Source organism: Talaromyces stipitatus, genomic scaffold (genome assembly GCF_000003125.1).
Source record: "Talaromyces stipitatus ATCC 10500 scf_1105507295487 genomic scaffold, whole genome shotgun sequence".
NCBI lineage: Eukaryota > Fungi > Ascomycota > Eurotiomycetes > Eurotiales > Trichocomaceae > Talaromyces > Talaromyces stipitatus.
In genome coordinates this window covers 225294-243929 of record NW_002990120.1, presented here as the reverse complement: position 1 = coordinate 243929, position 18636 = coordinate 225294, and the positions used below count along the sequence as shown (strand labels likewise).

At 45.3% G+C, this 18636-nt stretch overlaps 8 protein-coding genes across 8 annotated transcripts in view, besides 6 other annotated features; 1 reads left to right on the top strand and 7 right to left on the bottom strand.

Annotated features, from left to right (window-relative positions):
- Positions 1 to 118: 118 nt before the first annotated feature.
- TSTA_052870 (uncharacterized protein) lies at positions 119 to 2033 on the top strand (the record flags this gene model as incomplete). Its single annotated transcript, XM_002486832.1, has 4 exons — positions 119 to 782; positions 821 to 1704; positions 1841 to 1900; positions 1926 to 2033. The coding sequence occupies 4 exons, from the start codon at positions 119 to 121 to the stop codon at positions 2031 to 2033; spliced, it is 1716 nt and encodes a 571-aa protein (XP_002486877.1).
- Positions 164 to 793: a mobile genetic element.
- Positions 763 to 1650: a mobile genetic element.
- Positions 1968 to 2011: a microsatellite.
- Positions 2034 to 2232: 199 nt separating the features above from the next.
- On the bottom strand, positions 2233 to 8116 carry TSTA_052860 (uncharacterized protein; the record flags this gene model as incomplete). Its single annotated transcript, XM_002486831.1, has 6 exons — positions 2233 to 2441; positions 2495 to 4631; positions 4727 to 5127; positions 5220 to 7254; positions 7371 to 7663; positions 7769 to 8116. 6 exons carry the CDS (start codon positions 8114 to 8116, stop codon positions 2274 to 2276), a joined length of 5382 nt encoding a protein of 1793 aa, XP_002486876.1. The 3' UTR covers positions 2233 to 2273.
- A 2902-nt stretch (positions 8117 to 11018) lies between these two features.
- Positions 11019 to 13339, bottom strand: TSTA_052850 (uncharacterized protein; the record flags this gene model as incomplete). The annotated part of the gene is made up of 5 exons (XM_002486830.1): positions 11019 to 11718; positions 11805 to 12148; positions 12257 to 12490; positions 12608 to 12982; positions 13037 to 13339. 5 exons carry the CDS (start codon positions 13337 to 13339, stop codon positions 11193 to 11195), a joined length of 1782 nt encoding a protein of 593 aa, XP_002486875.1. The 3' UTR covers positions 11019 to 11192.
- Positions 12068 to 14179: a mobile genetic element.
- On the bottom strand, positions 13673 to 14050 carry TSTA_052840 (uncharacterized protein; the record flags this gene model as incomplete). Its single annotated transcript, XM_002486829.1, has 1 exon — positions 13673 to 14050. A coding segment is annotated over one exon (378 nt), but the record flags the coding sequence as incomplete, so codon positions are not given.
- Positions 14057 to 14827, bottom strand: TSTA_052830 (uncharacterized protein; the record flags this gene model as incomplete). Its single annotated transcript, XM_002486828.1, has 1 exon — positions 14057 to 14827. A coding segment is annotated over one exon (771 nt), but the record flags the coding sequence as incomplete, so codon positions are not given.
- A 132-nt stretch (positions 14828 to 14959) lies between these two features.
- Positions 14960 to 15418, bottom strand: TSTA_052820 (uncharacterized protein; the record flags this gene model as incomplete). Its single annotated transcript, XM_002486827.1, has 2 exons — positions 14960 to 15130; positions 15230 to 15418. 2 exons carry the CDS (start codon positions 15416 to 15418, stop codon positions 14960 to 14962), a joined length of 360 nt encoding a protein of 119 aa, XP_002486872.1.
- A 159-nt stretch (positions 15419 to 15577) lies between these two features.
- Positions 15578 to 16352, bottom strand: TSTA_052810 (uncharacterized protein; the record flags this gene model as incomplete). Its single annotated transcript, XM_002486826.1, has 2 exons — positions 15995 to 16352; positions 15578 to 15946 (listed from the first exon to the last, which is right to left on the bottom strand). The coding sequence occupies exons 1-2, from the start codon at positions 16187 to 16189 to the stop codon at positions 15578 to 15580; spliced, it is 564 nt and encodes a 187-aa protein (XP_002486871.1). The 5' UTR covers positions 16190 to 16352.
- An 830-nt stretch (positions 16353 to 17182) lies between these two features.
- Positions 17183 to 18636, bottom strand: part of TSTA_052800 (uncharacterized protein) — a gene marked incomplete at both ends in the record, with an annotated part of 2069 nt that continues 615 nt past the window's right edge. The window contains 2 exons of the mRNA XM_002486825.1: positions 17183 to 17374; positions 18302 to 18636. Of these exons, the coding sequence (XP_002486870.1) occupies positions 17183 to 17374; positions 18302 to 18636 (527 nt within the window). The remainder of the gene's footprint in view (positions 17375 to 18301) is intronic.
- Positions 18100 to 18153: a microsatellite.
- Positions 18347 to 18636: part of a mobile genetic element that runs on past the window's edge.

Below are 18636 nucleotides of genomic sequence, written 5' to 3'. Positions count from 1 at the left end.
TTATATAATCATGTTATACGATAACGTAATTCCCAAGCGAACCGCCCACCCAAGCGACCCGCCCACCTCCCCGAAAAATAACTCTCTATATTGATTTCTCATATTTCAACGCGTCAAAATGCCACCAATTCGCAAGAAAGATCCCTTAAAATCTACTCAGATAGAGGGAAAGATCCAGTTAGCTATTTCTGATTTGAAAAATGGAAGAATTTCCAATATTCGTGAAGCTACAAGGATTTATGATATTCCTCGTACGACTCTCCGAGATCGACTCAAAGGCATTGAATATAAAGGTGAAAAGCGCACCAACCACCATAAATTGACTCAATCTGAGGAGGATTCACTTGTCAAATGGGTTCTTGATTTAGATCGACGTGGATTATTTCCCCGACATTCTCTTGTACGAGAAATGGTCAATTATCTTCTACAACAACATGGAAAATCACAAGTTGGAAAAAACTGGGTGACCAATCTGATTAAACGCCGTCCGGAGATTGATTCTAAATTCGCAAGGAAATATAACTATGAACGTGCCAAATGTGAAGATCCAAAGATAATTCAAGAACATTTTGACCGCGTACGAGCTGCTATATCTGAGTATGGAATCTTACCAGAAGATATCTATAACTTTGATGAGACTGGCTTTGCTATGGGACTCTGTGCATCTGCGAAGGTTATTACTGGAAGCGATCGATATGCTCAGCCAAAGCTTTTACAGCCTGGAAATCGAGAATGGGTGACTGCAATTGAAGCAACAAATTCACTGGTTGGGCGTTACCTTCGTACATTATTTTCAAAGCAAAGAAAAACGTACGATTAGGTTGGTTTGAGGATCTTCCAGATGATTGGAGAATCAATATTAGCGATAATGGTTGGACAACAGATCAAATAGGATTAGAATGGCTTAAAACCCATTTTATTCCTAATATTAATGATCGTACAATGGGAAAATACCGAATGTTGATTCTTGATGGCCATGGAAGCCATTTGACTCCAGAATTTGATCGTACATGCACTGAGAATAATATTATTCCAATCTGCATGCCACCTCATTCTTCGCATCTATTACAGCCTCTTGATGTTGGCTGTTTTGCAGTTTTAAAACGGTATTATGGGCAGGTTGTTGAGCAACGAATGAGGCTTGGATTCAATCATATCGACAAAATGGACTTTTTAACAGCATTTCCACAGGCTCGTACAGTGGCATATAAAGCTCAATCTATTCAGAATAGCTTCGCAGCCACTGGATTAGTGCCTTTCAATCCAGATCGAGTTCTTCAATATCTTAATATTCAATTGAAGACTCCAACCCCCCCTCCAAGTCGATCAAGCAATACAGCATCATCCTGCTTACAAACACCTCAAAATATACGCCAATTTGTACGCCAGTCAACTACAATCAATAAACATATAAATGAGCGCACAGGAAATCAGAATCAAGAAATCAATCAGGCAGTTATACGGTTGTCAAAAGCCTACGAAATACTAGCGAATGATACTTTACTCGTACGGAAAGAAAACCATGATTTACGAGCTGCGAATGAAAAAGAGAAGCAAAAACGCCAAAAATCTAAGAAACAGATATCTATTGAGCATGGGATTACTAGTGAAGAAGCTCAAGCGCTTGTACAAGGTCAGGTTGAGGCATCTCAAGCTGTTACGGCTGCTCCAGTTGAGCCGGAGCTCCCAGCTTCTCAAGCAGTCGTACGCCGCCAATTTCGCTGCAGTGGTTGTGGTGTTGAAGGACATAAAATTAATCGATGTCCTAATCTTACTACTAATTAATTTTTTGTATATAATTTGTATGTGATTAAGAAATTGTGATTTGAAATCAATATAGAGAGTTATTTTTCGGGGAGGTGGGCGGGTCGCTTGGGTGGGCGGTTCGCTTGGGAATTACGTTAGTTAACTAACTAGTTAACTAGGCATCTTTCCGAAAGGCATCCTGGACATCGTCCGGACGAGAGGGCGACGATGGTAGTGATGGCAATGGCAGCAGCGGCGGCGGCGGAGCGGGCAGAGATTTTGGATGATTCGGAGCGGCTGAGAGAGTGGTAAGTAAGAAGGAAGAAGAGAAGGGGGAGCCGGGGGGAGGAGGGAGATATTTATATCCTGGCTAGGGAGACAACCGATGCAAACCACACGAACCACACAAACACGATGCAATATGAAAGAAGATTCCGGCACGTTCTGTACGACGATGCAATGCAATGATGCAACAACAACACAGAGGTAAGGACGATGCAACGATGCGGCGGCGGCGGGGACGATAATTAGGCAAGCTCGTCGTCAGTCTCATCGTCGGGAGGAGTCTGCGATGAGGCCCACGGGATGACAGAGGTCTCTCGCTGAGGTGACGATGTACGAATTGGCAGATCGATAGTTAGGACTTGTGATTGAGGCACAGATGGAGGTTGAGGCGGAAGTGGAATGTAGTCATGCTAAAGTCACTGATTAGTAAATGCTTAGATCAATAGGTGGGAAGCAATCATACATGTTCTTCTGCTCGTCGCTTCGCATCTTCATGTCTCATAACCATAGTCGGATTAGGCTTGCTTCGTTTGAACTTTTCAAAGTCGAACGGTTCTTCAAACATGATGCCATCTAAATTTTTAGCACGAGATAAGGCTACATATGTAAGCCCAACAGCGAAGTCCCTTTCAGAGATGTTTAGAACAGCCTTGGGAACAGTGATTCCTTGGGATTTGTGAACGGTAATGGCATAAGCCACAGTTATTGGAAACTGCGTTCTTGAACAGTTGATGTTGCTTATGGCGAAGTCTCTCTTCGAACGAAAGATTGTCACAACTTTCTTGCCGTCAACGGTGCAAAACTCAGGACCTTTGTATGTATCAAAATGAATAAGAAGAGCAAATGGAGGGGTCTCTCGAGGGTTAGTAACATTGGAATGCCAAATGACATCCATAACCGTACCAATAGCCCCATTCACAAGCCCACATTGTGTCCATATGTTCTCTAGCAACATGACACGGCATCCGATATTGACGTGTATTTCCGAATGCAGATTGCCAGCTTCTTCAGTAGAAGCTTTGTCGGCCTTTAAGCCCTGGTGAGTTGCTAGGATTCGGAGGACAGGGTTCCCTATATCCCGGAGCTGCTTGTGATTGTATTCACGGACCTCTGCTTTTTTGGAGTATAGTCGGATATCATCCTTGAAATTGACAGCCTCTGTCGGAATCATTGCCTGTATGCGTGTGCAAAGCAGCTCCCAGTCCTTGAACGTCAACTGATCAATGCGGAGATGATCTAGAGCATCACGGAATGCAATAGAGGTGGGATCAGCTCCCTCTTGGCGCCGTATGACATCAAGTTCGATTGTTGACCGAAAATCGTGATAGAGAGCACGTCCATGGATTTCCTCTAGGTTGTCTAGTTTCTTGTTGTAATACAGAGCTCTCTGGCCGACAGGAGGAAGCTGATAGAAGTCGCCAGCCAGTATTATATTAAGACCTCCAAAAGGTTTAACGGACTCGGAATCTGACGCTGGAAATATCTCCTGCAACCGTTGATTCATGTAGTAAACCTGTTTGAGTCCAATCATAGATTTTTCGTCAATGATCAGCCAACTAACACCCCGAAATATTGCCTGCAGGGCTTGACGGTTCTCGGGAGTAAGATAGCCTTTTAACCTACACCGATTGGAAGACGGAATAGCGAATGAAGTGTATAGCCAGTGATGTTTGTATGCGGCCACACCTGTTGGGGCTGCACGGATGACGGGTGACTTCTCGAGGCCAGCGTCTTCTGCTATTCGATCTAGAGTAGCGGAGATGAACATTAGAACATGAGACTTTCCAGTCCCTGCTCTACCGTCAAGGTTGATCAGTGTATGGGGAGGATCCTCTCCATTTAGTTGCATCTGGTAATGACCACAGACTACATCATAGATTTGACGCTGTTTGATCTCAAGCCCTTCATAGGATGCAGAGGATTCCACGGTCATGTCGGCAGGATTGTCGGCTTTCAACGTCATCCAAAAGTTATCCTCCAGTTCCGAATGACGACCAACGTGTGGAGTCCAATCCATCTCTCTGTCAACCGTACGATCTCCAATATTATCGGGGTCTTCAACTCTCGTGGCGTCATCTCGATTAGGCAGCTGTCGAGCCAGTGCCTCCCATGACTGCGGCATTTCCTCGTCCTCTGAGTCTGAATCCTCGTGAGTTGCTTCCGGATGAGTAAGGACCTCGTCATAAAAATCATCCTCATGAACATGGGCATAACTGCAAAATTCATACGCAGCAGCATAAGACTCGAATATGTCACCGTCTATCTCCAGCAAGTCCTTGATCTCAGGGAAGGGGTGGTGCATCATTAATTTCACGCGCGCGTAGTCTTCAGGCTGCTTGTCCGAATCGTACAGCGGGAAATAGTTGAGGACCCTAGCCGGGGCATCACGCTTGTAGATTTGCCTCCAATTCCGGAAATCAAATTCACGCAAGAAGGTGAAGTAAGATAAATCTTCGAACAGTGGAAAACGGCGTTTATATTTTTCCAATGGTGAAAGTCCTCGCTGGACGGTTTCATCACCTTCAATCTCGGGCTCAACGGGAACAAATGCGGCGGAATGAACCTCCTCAGGGCGACAGTCGACATTGATACAGATTCGACTTGCGGATTGAAGTGGTATATCGAGAAGTAAATGCAATACTTCTTGAGCTGACCAATCCCGTTCACCAATAAGACGATTTATCATCTTACTCACAGCAGAAGAAAAGGGTTCTGAGGATTGAGTTTAGGTAAAAAGCCTTTCATCGTATCCTTGTAAGACTCGGTTTTCTTCTCAGCCTTTGACGCGTACTTGGCAATGTAATCCAACAGGGCTTTGCTCCCGGTACATGGTGCGATACCGATATTGGCCAACCATCCCATGAGTATACAGGGATTCCAAGCATTTATCATTGCATCGTTGCGAATGGGATAGAAACGGTAGTATTGGTGCCCTGGAGCGCGGTCAACAAAAGGCTCTGTCCGTAGTTCGTGCGGAAAGTGAAAGCGACAGGATATAACGTCCGACCCCTTTTCCTTCCGGAGACCATATTTTTCGCTACAAATATGTCTTTCGACGCGATTAGCAGTTGCCGAACAGTTACGGACGGTGTTTTCCTAATCTGCGAATTCTAGCTGTATTGGAGATCGTTCAGTCGTATCCGCCACCATCTGACCGGGTTGAGGGTTCAATGCAGTGATATGGATACCCCAAAAGTTAGCGAAGGCTTGACGAAGTTCGAGGGACAAAGATTCGACCTCTGAATTGGGAGCACCGTCAACCCAGTATAGACCATGGTTATGTACCGAGCCACGTCCTTGCCATTCGAAGCGATTCCAGTTCTCAGTGACATTGAATCTTTTGTCCAAAACCTCTTTTCGAAATGTATTGTATCGAATGAAAACCATTGAGCGACGATGTGAGGGTTGTCTCGAAGGTTATCGCGTGCAATTTGAATCCGCTCTGAACTGGTACCTGCTTTCCATTGCTCAAAATCCGGGAGATGTCGCATGAGATCAGCCCAATGTAAATCAGCAGCGGACAAAGTCACGAAAAGGTGTGAAGGGCCAATATTCTTCACCATTGCTTTGAGGTGTTGGTGTTTGCTTGTCCAAAAAGGACGTGTCCCCCGAAGCGTCCCAGATCGGCGAGTGATCGAGTTAAGTAATGCTTCACCTTCTGGAGCGTCATCCTCAAAAGCTAGACGTAAATCATCTGCAGTAATCTCACGCCCATCCTTGGTTTTCTGCTTGACAAAAAAGCTAGCTTTGGTGTTGGCCTGTTGTCTCATCATTGTATTGAAAACAACGTAGCGGAAACGTGGATGGCGGGCAAAACGTCCATCATGAAACTTCATCAAATGTTTTGCATAATCAGCAAAGCTGACAGTCCGCTGTCGTGGATGTATGTATTCTCCTTCCCCACGAGGGAAAAGAGCCGGGAACGCCCATGACAGTAGTGGCTGACTGCGTGTAAACTCTGCAATAGGCGTTGATCTAAAGGGGGGAAATTCCATATGTTGTTGACAAGACTCCTCAGGCTGCAATTGGTTGCGAATTGCGGACATTTCATCCTCTTGAGCAAGGAGATCTGGCACTGCACATACTTCTGGAGGTTCAATGACCTCCGTATCAGCGCTATCACTTATTTGAACTGGATCAAGTGACTTATTGATAACCTGGTCTACAACATCACCGTCTAGTGGTAGAAGCTCGAGGGCGGCGGTGGAGATTTCAATATCTCGATATCCGGGATGGTTTTGGCGTAGAAATGACAACCATTTGAGGACACGCTCTCGGCGAACACGGAAGTCATGAATGAATTGTCTTTGTAGACGAGGATCCGTGGAAGCGTTGGCTGGCCGTAGCAAGATGATTTCGAGGTTCCTAGGAAGGAGAGGGAGGGTGTTGTAAACGCGTGCCGTGTCTCTCAGGAAATTAACGACGTGCCCGCTATACTTGTATTGCTGCCCTCGAACTCGACGGACTTCCACGAATACATGGACTCTGGCAATAAGCATCTCCTCTGTTTGCGAAAGTTCGGGCAGATCAGGCATATCACCAGGATTCAAGTTATTCGCAACACCATACAGAGGGGTATCCTGGTTTCTATCAGCATTGACACAACGTGCACAAATATTGTCAGATGTCAGTCGCATGTTAAACCATTTCTCATCGCAGACAATGCACCTCTCCATTCTATGCTGCTGTAGAGCATTATGGAATGCAGTAATATACCCCCAGTCGGTTTCCGTCAAAGCAGGTTGACTAAGGCTGCCGGGGTCACCTGGGACATATGGAGGATCGGGTTGGTTCAGATCGTGACGAGGAATAGTTCTTGATGCACGGCGGTTAGTTTCACGTGGGCGCCGGGGTTGGCTGCTCGCCGCGCTACTAATAGGGTGAAACGAAGGGTCAGTATCCATAGGGGTCACAAATTGGGTGAGGCACGAATTGGAAATATCATGTTCGATCCCGTGGTCATCAATGAAGGCGGATTTGGGGGGTTCATGGTCTCCACTGACACAAACTTGGTATTGTTGGTCTTCGGGAATGGTTAGATCCTGACAATATTGGCAAGTATCAACGCCTTCTGCGATACGACGGCTCGGATGTCGTGGTTTATGGCATGCTGTACAGATAAAGTGATTCGAAAGGAGCGTCCGACGGGGCGTCATTTGGGGCCCAAAACTAAGATGACTGCCGCGGCCTCGGTATGGTGGCAGAGAGCTGGTGCTGGACCGTCTACTGAATACAGCCAAGGGATCGGGCGTTGAAGATACAGTTCTTAGTAGAAGAGAACTAACGCGTGGATTTGGAATCACAGCCAACGGGTCCGGAGAGAAATCATTAGTACTCACGATAGCGAGGGGATCTGGTGTAGACAAAACTTGACTCTCCATCCGAGGAGTTGATGGGAGTGGTTGTTGAGCAGAAGGGGGAATTTCTTGCTCTTGCTCAGCAAGTACGTATCCAAATCCTGAGTGGGAGGCACGTCTTCCCCAGCCCGTCGTGCAGCACGATGAGCACGTCGATCTTGCTCTCTACGCCGACGAGCATCAGCAACTTGTGAGGTGTCCTGGGAATGAGCACCTCGAAAATGGAAAGAGGGAGCAGGAGACGAGGTACTAGCCTGTTGGCTCTCCTCGATAGTCTGTTGTTGGAACACTTGGGCAGAGACGCGTTAAGGAGCGAGTCTTCGTGAGGACGCCGTTCTTCGAAGTGAGGATGCCGTAGTTGGCCGCATAAAGTGAGGAACATGAGTATCCTCAACTGGAGGCTCAGAGACGTCTGCTTCGTTGTTCTTTCTTTTGGCAGTTCGTTGATCTTGTCTTTTCTCACGACACGTAGAGCAAGTCTTGAATGTGCGATTGCCAGTTTTGCTTTTGAACTGCTCCAAGGGCTTTTCAGCTAGACAGCCAGAGCAAGTGTCGGATTGGTGGGTTAACTCCAGGCCAATCCTGAATAGTTGCTTGCAAGAATGGTAAGAAGAAGTGACTAGCAAGATTGTATGTATTGAGTTGTCTTTTTTTGTGTGAATACATGAGGTTCCAAAGCCGGGTACATATAGACCTTCTCCTGAGCTGATTTGTATGAAATCCGGCATGTAAGGTTTGTATGATTTGTAAGCTATCCCACGGAGTAAACTTGGGACATTTCTCTTACACATAACGTTTTCGGATTGATCGCTTCATTCGATGGCTTCATTGGAAAGCCAGCTTATCTGACAGCAAGTCTGACGAGGCTCCGCCATTACGGCGAGCAGTGGAATGGCATGCTGACAAAACCTAATGAGATGGGGGTTGAGCGGAAAATGAGGTTTTTATGAGTATTGAAAAAGGTGTTGAGGGGAAGGAAAGTGGCGTGTTGTTGACAAGCGAGAGTTGAAATAAATATAACAAAGAAATAACCCTAGATGCATGCCCTATATGTCCTATGAAAGCGGACAGTCACGTGCGGGTGCACTTTTTTAACCAATCAAATCCTTAGACGCAGTTGTTGGTTGACCAATCGGCTCAGAGCTTAAGGACCAATCAGATTGAGGTGGGTCTTGGGTCGGGATCCTTCCTGTAAACTAAGCAGAGCTTAGTTACGCTCTGCTAATCAAATGATGTGATCGTACCGATCGTGGACCTAATCATTTCTGGCTTGAGCCTTCACATGGAGGTGTCGTAAACCGATGCTTGTCAGGCGTCTAGATCAGAGCGAACTCTTCACTTAACGTACGGTTAAATGGTATTTTGATAACGAAAGGGCTATACTCAAGGTTAAACAGTTAATTCAAGACGATACCTAGAGTAGAACTAAGTACATGGTAAATAAGCGTCCTTATATACTCCACCATCAACATGGCTAACATAGTCCTTGCTCTGCCCACTATGTTCGAGCAAGCATAGCGATGGCTATGTCCGCTATGTTACCCCAACCCTTAGCACGTGAGTACTTCCGACGTTCGGAGCGCTAAGAGCGTTCAACGTACTCAGCGCACTCATCGTGCTCAATGCGCTCATCGCGTTCAGTGCGCTAGGATTATCCGTGTCCGGATAATCTATTCTCCTGCATACTAGTTCTGTATTTATCGGCTGAGGTTCAATGATTCTCTGACAGCAGAGCGATACTTGTTGGAATCCGTATATATAGCGTATTACGCTTGTAACACAGGTTGACTAACAAATTAGTATGTGTATCAATGTGTTCATTCTTGTTGACTATGTCCGGCCTTGGGGATCTGGCCTTTTTACTTGACTACCCCTATTTTGTGGGTTTATGCCAAGCCACTAGTATACAAGCATGCCAATCTTATTGGCTAGAGTTATTGGCCGCTTTTGGACTAGCGTCTCACATGATACGAGGCTTCTGTTGGATATTTGATACGCTAATCCCAATCAGGATGTCATTACTAATCATGATTCCTCGGAATAACGACATATCCGTGAGAACATGAGAGCCAAACTCAAGCCTACATTTTGGAGTCAGGATTGTCATTTATCCCGTAAATCCGTGATACTTTGCCACTATGATGTGTATATAAAGAGGATCAAGATGTGTAGTTAGCTATGTTTTAGAAGACGTGCAAATCAGAGTCAATTATTCCTCACCCAAATTGTACAACTCCTATCAGAGCCTAACCCCGTTCGGACTAGTACCAAAAGATTCCAATAGCTTCCAACAATACTCTATATACTCTGCTACCCTAACCCTTAGTACGTGAGTACTTCCGACGTTCAGATCGCCAAGAGCGTTCAACGTACTTAATACGCTCAACGCGCTCAATACGCTCAATGCGTTAGGATTACTCTTATTCGGATAATCTATTTTCCTACATACTAGTTCCATATTTATTGGCTGTGGTTCAACGATTCTCTGACAGGAGGATTCGCCGCTGAAACCGATCGTATCTATGCTTGGTAAATTCGCCTGACCATGTTATCGTTCCTTGTTCGTGGAGACCCTAACTTCGTATCATTTGCAGGGAATCAATTTTCAGATGCTGAGGCCTAGAACACTTGGATACAGACTCTCGAAAGCTGATCGTGCAAGGTTACAGCTTGAAATAGTTGTACTGGAAAGCTGACTCCGATCGTAAATGAGGCCCAAATCAGCACACCATACAGGAGCCATTTCGATAGGTAAAAACACGTATAGATACTATTTTCAGAAAAATACTGATCTGCAAGTAGGCTACTTTCACAGACTCGTGATTAATATTGATTGTGGAATTAATCAGTACTCAGGAATTCATAACATTTCAGCAATGGTCTGGCATTGGAGTGTTAGCTACTATGCTGAGCTCCGAATATAAAATATCTTCATATTGCCTCTTTGAAGTTCAGAAAATGATGGAGAAATATTTACCAATTGGACTGGGAAAGCTACCAATTCCCCCAGTTTGTACAGGGTCTACCCATGTCTATATGGGAATTCCATGTATTCACACTCTATCCGGCTTGCTTGCCAGATCAGAGCCTCTACAGATTACACATTTTCATCCTCATTGGCTTATTTCCAATGAAGCTCAAGATATTGAGATCGACCCACGTCTTCTCGTTCTTCCACCACAAGTCAGTGTACGAGGAAGACCGCCAGGGGCTCTAAATAATCCTCCTATACCAAGTCAGGCTTCAGCAACGGTCCGGAGCACTCAGCGTGAGCCTTTGGCCTTTGAATATACTATTGCAGAGGATACACAAGCACTACAACCTATTATTAGAGCAACGCAGGCACAGGATCCTACTCCTACAACAAGGAGAGCATAAAATACTGCTCCTACAACAAGAAGGACACGGAATACTGCTTCTATAACAACATGGGAAGCACCAGCAATTGTTAGTGGAGTCCCTACAGATATGCAATCTGTTATACGATTCTAATTGCATCGTTCTTTGATTCTATTGCGTCGTCGTCCTTGACGGGGCTAAGCTTATTGCCCCGTTAATTCCTGTCGGTTTATCTACGTCTAGGTCGCTAGCACTAGTCACGTAGAACAGCTATTCCGACAAGCTGACGAGCCTGATCAATATGGTATGGAATTCCTGATATTGATGACTGCCCCCCAAGAGTAAGGGGGACGGGGAGTGGCTAACTACATATATACGCGGCACGCACGTGCCGCGTTAGACTAACTGATATCCAGTGCCGAAACGCGCTAGGTTTGATATTCACGTTCCGACACTGGCAACTCTCTAAGAAATAGGGATAGGACGACGAGCGGTACAGGATTGACAAAGCAAAGAAATTGGTATAGCTTTTGTTGGAGGGGTTGTAGACCTTTCCACCCATCCATCCACATTGATATTAAGCTTATTTGTGTCGATAAGTGCCTGTAAAGCGCGACATGGTTTGCTCTTTGTTATGGCATCGGCTGGATTGCTTTCACCGTCAATCCACTTGATCTCTGCAATTTCTTGGCGCTTGTATGACTGTCGGAGGCACATGAGGTCAATCATTAGACGCTTTTCTTGGGTAGTGCCTAATTTGACGAGACATTCATACAGGCTCTTCGAGTCAGTGCAGATAACAAGGGGTAGGGGCTTGGTAAGATGTAGAAGTTGCGTTGTTGTTGATTTGATTGACGCAGCCGAATCGAAGCCGTGAACCATGGCATAAAGTTCAGAAGTAAGTACACTTCTTGTGACGCGCTTGTACTTGATTGAGGACCAGTGCACAATATTTGCGTTATTTGCGGCATCTGCGAGAACAATAACAAAGCTAATTTGGGAGGAGAAATCCTTATTGTTTGCGAAGGATGAATCTGCAAAGATTACGAGGCGTAACGAATCCAAATCTAGACGTACAAAGCGTAATCCGCGTTCAGCATTATCAAGTTGCCATTGGAGGCGTTTATTAAGTGACTTGATGTCGTCTTTCCTGGATTTGTGATCTGGGCAGCAAATGATAGATCAAAAGAAGCCTCAGGCTGCGATACGGAAGCAATGTAGGCTCCAAGTGCGCGTTGAGCCACATATTGTTCCTGCGGCGATACGTCCTTTCGGACCTTGCCTCGGGAACTCGTTGTATCCGCATATCGATCTTGTACAGGCTGTATGAGCTTACAAGTGCGTTCCTGGGTGAGGGTAATACCCTGGACATCCTCCGTAATAAGGCCACCGTTGAATTTTAACGGGTTCGAAGGTGTAAGCTTTTCTCATGGTTTGCAAAGAATATTAGCTCGTTTAATCTCATTCTCCTCGTGGTTCGCAAAAGTGTTGTCGGTGAGGATGAGGGTGTCATCGGTCTGCATGCCAACAATGCCAAATCCTTGTGACTGGTTAATGTAGTGCAAGAGGCATGGATCGTAGGTGGATGTTGTCATATTAAGTTTGTCCATGTGATGTATGTGATAGGTTCGAAACCAATGATTACCTGCTTCAGGGATGCCGTACAAAGGCTTGACAACTTTCAATATTGTGCCTGGAGGGAACAGGTGCACGAGTTTGGGAGGGAGTTGTATATAAAAGTTGCGAGCGAGGGGCGTAGTTGACTGTACATAGGCTTATGTGACGTCGTGTAGAAAAAGATGAGTATCAGTAATGCAGATTGTAAGGCACAGAAGCAGGCGTTGACTGCAGTGCTGTATTGTAGGCGATTGAGTTAATACGATCTCTTTCCCTTTATTATTGTAGGCTTGTACAACTAGTCGCGACTTTTCAAAGGCCTTATCGGTGCCCTGATTCTTTATCTCGTTGACGAACCGTGAATTGAAGATTCGGGTGCCTTTTGGGATATCGTCTACTTTGATCACTTCGAATACACCATTTTCTAATAGGCCGTTGATCTCTTTCTCTTGTGATTGGTCGAATTGAGCGAATACCGATTGTATGAGGTCATCTCGATATCGGGCTGGTAATTGCCGATTTCGTTGGGGGCGTTGTGCAGGCCTTGGCTGGGGTGTAGATGTGTCTGGCTCGTCGTCTTGAGGTGTGGGTGGTGTTGAGTTTGTGCCTAAAGATGTCTTAGGCTCTTCATTTATATGCTCCGAATTGGTGTCTTAGTTGTTCTCATCCAGTGCCTTGTAATACAGCCTCACAATAGTTGTACGGAATTGCTTTGGTTCATCTGGAAACTGAATTGTGCACGTCTCGCCCTCAGCACTTAGTAATTTGTACGGGCCTTTCCACTCTCCTGCATAGCCGGTGTTTCCTTCCCTCCATACGCGTATATCTGAATTTATTGGCAGAAGATGTACAGCTGTAGACGCAGGACCATTACGCGTATTAAGGGCATCTCGAACCTGTTGTTCGGCATGTAGTTTTTGGACCTCTGTCATTGCCTTTTTGAGTGTAGCGGCACATTGTATAATTGTAGGTGCAGGAGGGTTATATTCTACCATTCATGGGTAAGCTCCAAAAACAAGAAGCGTAGGGACTAAATCATCTAGGCCAGCTGTATCGTTGACAGCCTTGACAGCCATCTGTAGGGCAGCGTCTTTAGGTAAATCTAGTAATTCCTTTTTAATAATTTTATATGAGCGGCGAATCATGGCATGGTGTTATTCAACGGTTCCAATTGATCAATGTGCTTCGATTGGTACTGTTTTGATGATTATGCCTACAGCTGAAGCAGATTGTGAGAATTCCCTGCTTATAAAGGTCTTTCCAGCATCTATGATAACTAAGTCTGGGGGTCCTAGGTACATGTCAATCCAGATCTTTCGGAGTGTGTCCTATACGACTTTTGTTGAGATATTTAGTAGCCACGCAGCAGCATTGAAGTGTGTTGCTTTGTCGACAATATGAAGTACAGGGTCTCCATCAAGGTACATAATATTAATAATGATAGAGTGATTGAAGTCAACATCTTCATGCAGTATGAACTGGAATCGTCCAGGTGACTTGTTGTACATTTGACAATGGTGGCAGAATTTGCGAATGTGCTCAATTGCTTCCTTGTTGGTTTCATGGCCCGCACGTGTAAGTACACGGCGAAGTCTATCAGTTGAAGGGTGGCCAAATCGGCGGTGTAGACGGCGTAATTTGGTATCGGTGAGGAGGCAGGGGTTGTAGTCAAATGAGGTAAGTAAGTGGGTATGGTAGGAGTAGTCCTATACAAGGAATGGATGGCCAAACTGACAAATGACTGGTGTTGTTTTTCCCATTTTCTTATTAACAAGGAGATTGCAGGTATTGTCAAAATAGAGTTTTAGTCTGTCGAGTTCGTACAGCGATATTAGGAACAGTGTTGTGGTTGTCAGGATATAGAACCATATAGTACTAATAGGTATAGGTACGTCGATTGATCCTATTGACTGATAGGGATCGCCAGGTCCAAATTGAACTGTTGCTGTGCCAGCCATTGTAGTATTAATATCAATATTTCTGACGATTCTCTTGTAAGCAAGGTATTGCCCATATCCGGCTGTAGAGAGTTGCGCGGCGCCAGTGTTGATAACAATACCCTTAAAGCTTTCTGACGAATAGCGGCCCTCATTTAGATAGACGTGACTTGACTCAGGGGTCAGAACCTTAAGAGTTACTTCATTAGTTTTATACGAATTAGTTTCCAAGTTAGGCTTCAGGAATAGTGAGGCAATCCAGTGCGAAGTGGAACAGTTTGCTAGTTCCATGGTTATTGACGGACCATAGTTCGTGTTGTTGTCTTTATGCGTTGTAAAGAATGTGGCTGTGAACAGGGTTGACGAGGCATCGTGTATAGGTCTAGATTCATAATCATCTGTCAAAATAAGGTCATCGGCAGCTAATAAGAGTTCCTCTGGCAGTTCCTCATCGTTGTCATCCCCTGTGCCCTCGTAATCAGCAATATATTGATCGATACGCTTGTTAAAATGGTCTAAATAATGGCGTTTCGAATCGGCTCTTTCCTTAGGTGTGTGACGTGTTGACCAGCAGTCGGGTTTTTAACATATAAAGCACTTTTTCTTGCCTCTCTGGTTGGGGTGTTGTCGTATTGAACAGCCTTGAGAAGGCAAGTGTGACTGTTGGTTATAATACTGTCAATCCGTAAAGTATGCGTTGGTGCTGGGGTTTGCAGTGCGGCGTCCATTTGTAGCTTTTATCATGTCCTCGTACTGGCTAACACCTGATTGTAAATCGCGGGTTAGTCCAGGAACTGTATCTTGTTGCTTTGAAGTTGCAAGTTGGCATGCTGGATGTGTACGAGTTACCTGTAAAAGTCTTGCAAGGTAAAATTCTTCGTTGCGCAGTTTTGGAGCTAGGCGGTCATATAAACTTGTAAGTTCTGTTAGCATTATGTTGAGACACACTTTTAATGTCTTCTCTGGGTTCTCATCGACTATATTTTGAAGCGAAATTCCGCTCCACTTATCCAGTATGGTTCGATGATATTCTGGGCCTTCGAAATAGGCACGAATTCCTTCAACAGGGTCACAGTCACTTGCTTCCCATATTTCCTTATTGTCATAGTAAAAATCCAAGGCTTGGCCTTTGAGCATTGTTGGGAAAGCGAGTTTATATGCATTCTTTAGTAGGGATAGATGTTCACAGTAGTTGTTGAAGATTCGAAGCTTTGACCTGTAGGAATCCTTATTTCCACTGTACTTTTAGTTGTCTGAATACATCTTCGTGAGTTGAATAAGTGCCTGAGAAACGGATTATGTTGACGGTGCGAAGATAGCCAAATTTGGGGCTTGTTGGACTTCATTTGATGGCTCTGGCTCAATTTGCACCCATTGACTTTGATCTTGTGGTGTATCGTGTCTTGTTGCCGGGGGTGAAAGATATTGGATTTGTTGTTGACTTCGAGATCTTGTGAGGGGTCCCTCTCCAGTTTGGTTTTGTGCCTCATTAGTGCCGTAGTTTGAGGGTTGATTATATGTATTGATCACTGTTTCGAATTGATCATTGAGTACCTTCGACTCAATTGTATTGCCTCGTCTGAGGTGGCGAATAACTTCCTCCTTAGTCCATGGGCGATATTTTTCTGTAGAGAGTAGAGTATAGAGTTTTTCAGCTTCATTGTCCTGTTCATCGTTGGTAACATATACACCGTTAGTTTAAAGCAAATCAACTAGTTTCCCGAGTTCGGTGACGGACACGGTATTAAAGTTATTCAAAGTCCACTTATTGAAGTCTTGTTTGAACGCTCTTAACAGACGTGAATCGTACGTGTTCGTATATTCTTTTATCTTCGCCTTGACGGTAGCGTCGAGTGTCTTCTTTTCTGTCATTGCCTGGTCGGTATCGTTGCCACTTTGTCCTGCCATTTTGATGATTTGTATCTGCGAGACCAGATCCAGAGATTTGGTGCGTTGTTCGGTGCGTGGGTCGACACACCGTAGGTTGTACGTAGGCTTCGTACGTCAGGTTCTTGCAGGTCGATTCTGACGGAAAGTCCGAATCCGTAGGCTCACTACGTTGATTCCTACCTAGTGCTAATACCGAGAGTTTTCTCGCGTAGGCCTCTAGCGTAGGTTCGTGACGTAGGCTTATACGGGGGATCTAAGCGTAGAATTCGTACAGGAATAATCTTTCGTGCGTAGGCTCGTACAGGGAGTTCGTAGGTTCGTAAGACTCAGCAAAGAGTTCACAAAAGAGTCGATATATGGGGTCGAATATATCGGTGAGTCGATATACGAGCGAACGTATACCGTAGGGTGTCGAAGGAGGTGTATTTTGTTAGGACGCTTGCACTAACATAGGAATAGGGGCTCGTAGATAAATGTCTGATCTGCGGCCACTGATCAGTGTCGGTTTATCTACGTCTAGGTCGCTAGCACTAGTCACGTAGAACAGCTATTCCGACAAGCTGACGAGCCTGATCAATATGGTATGGAATTCCTGATATTGATGACTGCCCCCCAAGAGTAAGGGGGACGGGGAGTGGCTAACTACATATATACGCGGCACGCACGTGCCGCGTTAGACTAACTGATATCCAGTGCCGAAACGCGCTAGGTTTGATATTCACGTTCCGACAATTCCTTATTATATCGTCGTTCTCTATATGGCGTCGTCGTTCTCTATATGGCGTCGTCGTCGTCAATCCTCCACAAGATTCCGTTAGATTCTGTATTGCACCGTGTTTGCGTCGTTCGTACAGTTTGCCTAGTTTACATCCCCCTCTGGCCAGGGTATAAACATCTCCCATCTCCCCCCAAAACTCTCCTCCTTTTTCTCCTTCCTACACACCACTCCCACTACCGAAAATCTGCCTACCTGCTTACTACCTGCTACCGCCGCCGCTACCACCATTACCATCACCACCCACCACGCTCAGCACGATCAAATTCTCTTTCGGGGCCATGCCCGGCTCCTTCGGCGGCGCCGGCTCCATCCTCAACAACGTCCTGGAGGCCTTGGTCCTCATCACCATCAAGGATATCGTCGCCGTCGTCAAAGAATTGAGGGATCAATCTCAATCGAGGCGTCAAGTAAGTACTCTTTTCCTCCTTTACAACACTTTAACTACTATTTTACTAACAAATCTCTTAGGATCTTCGAAGCCAAGGCTTTCTTTCTTCCTCGATAATATTTCTATCGTCACTCCGCTCTGTTCAAGTGAGTAATCAGACCCGAACTACTGTATAACATCTATATACTGACTTTACATAGGTTTCGGTTTCCGGCGGGTTTTTGGGGGTGTTTGGGGGGGAATTAGGGGGGGATTATCGTTGTTTTCATGCTTCTAAGTCTTTTTTTCTAGCTTTTCAATTTGAATCTCTACTCCTGCTCCAGTATTCCCTATCGTAAAGAAGTATACTGTTGGTTTAACTACGGTCCGTATCACGAAGCATAGACGGTAGTAAGGCGCGAACACGAAGCGGCCTAATGAGCCTGACAATATGAAGATATCTTGATTCCTAATATTGTGACTTGTCCCCAAGAACGAGGGTGTGTGTGTGTGTGTGTATATATTTAACGGCCGTGGTTCGTGACTTGCACGCTTCCCACCGATCCCTACTGGGACATAGGCCGCCGAGGGTTAAGCCTCGGGCTTCAGGTCCTATCAGATTTATATACAGATAAGAGACTCTTTGGCGCATTTCCATAGCTGCCGTGGTCTTAAAGGGAGATCCACTTCCTAGTGGGTTTTGGGTATTTGCCAGCTGCAATGGTCCACCTACGCTCCATGACCCATCATTCTACCACTATCATACTTAAGCAGTGAGTTTGAAAAGAAAAAGGGAAGAAGGAAAGAAGGAAAGAAAGAAAGAAAGAACGAAGGAAAAGAGAGATATAAGGGGGAAGTAGGGCTGACTTAGCTAGGTGCTAAGGAGAGGTTGGCGAGGACAGATATCCTCAAAGAAACGGGTCTCTGCTAGCCATGAGGCTAGTTTTCGTGTTCCTTTCGCAGTACCTAAAAGAAAAGAGATAACTTCAGAAGGGGGTCCAGGTGGACGAGGAGCTCGTCTCTTAGCTATATGGCAGAAGAAGAAATGTAGAGGTGCTTTTCGTGTTCTACACCGACAGAGAAGATAAGCATCATCATGATTAAAGCGTTCATGGTAGTCTGCAAAGTCTCCATGACCAGTATGGGCCGCAATAATACGGCCAAGGTCAAGTCGGTTGAGTTGAAGCTCCCCAGGGCGCTTAGGAGAAGTAGTTATTTCTAGATCTTGATAACTCTGTGGTGCCACCTTCTGCCATTGTGACTGAGCAGTGGATAGGGATTGAGTCTTGGCGTGTCTCTTTAGCGAGGCGTATGAGGATT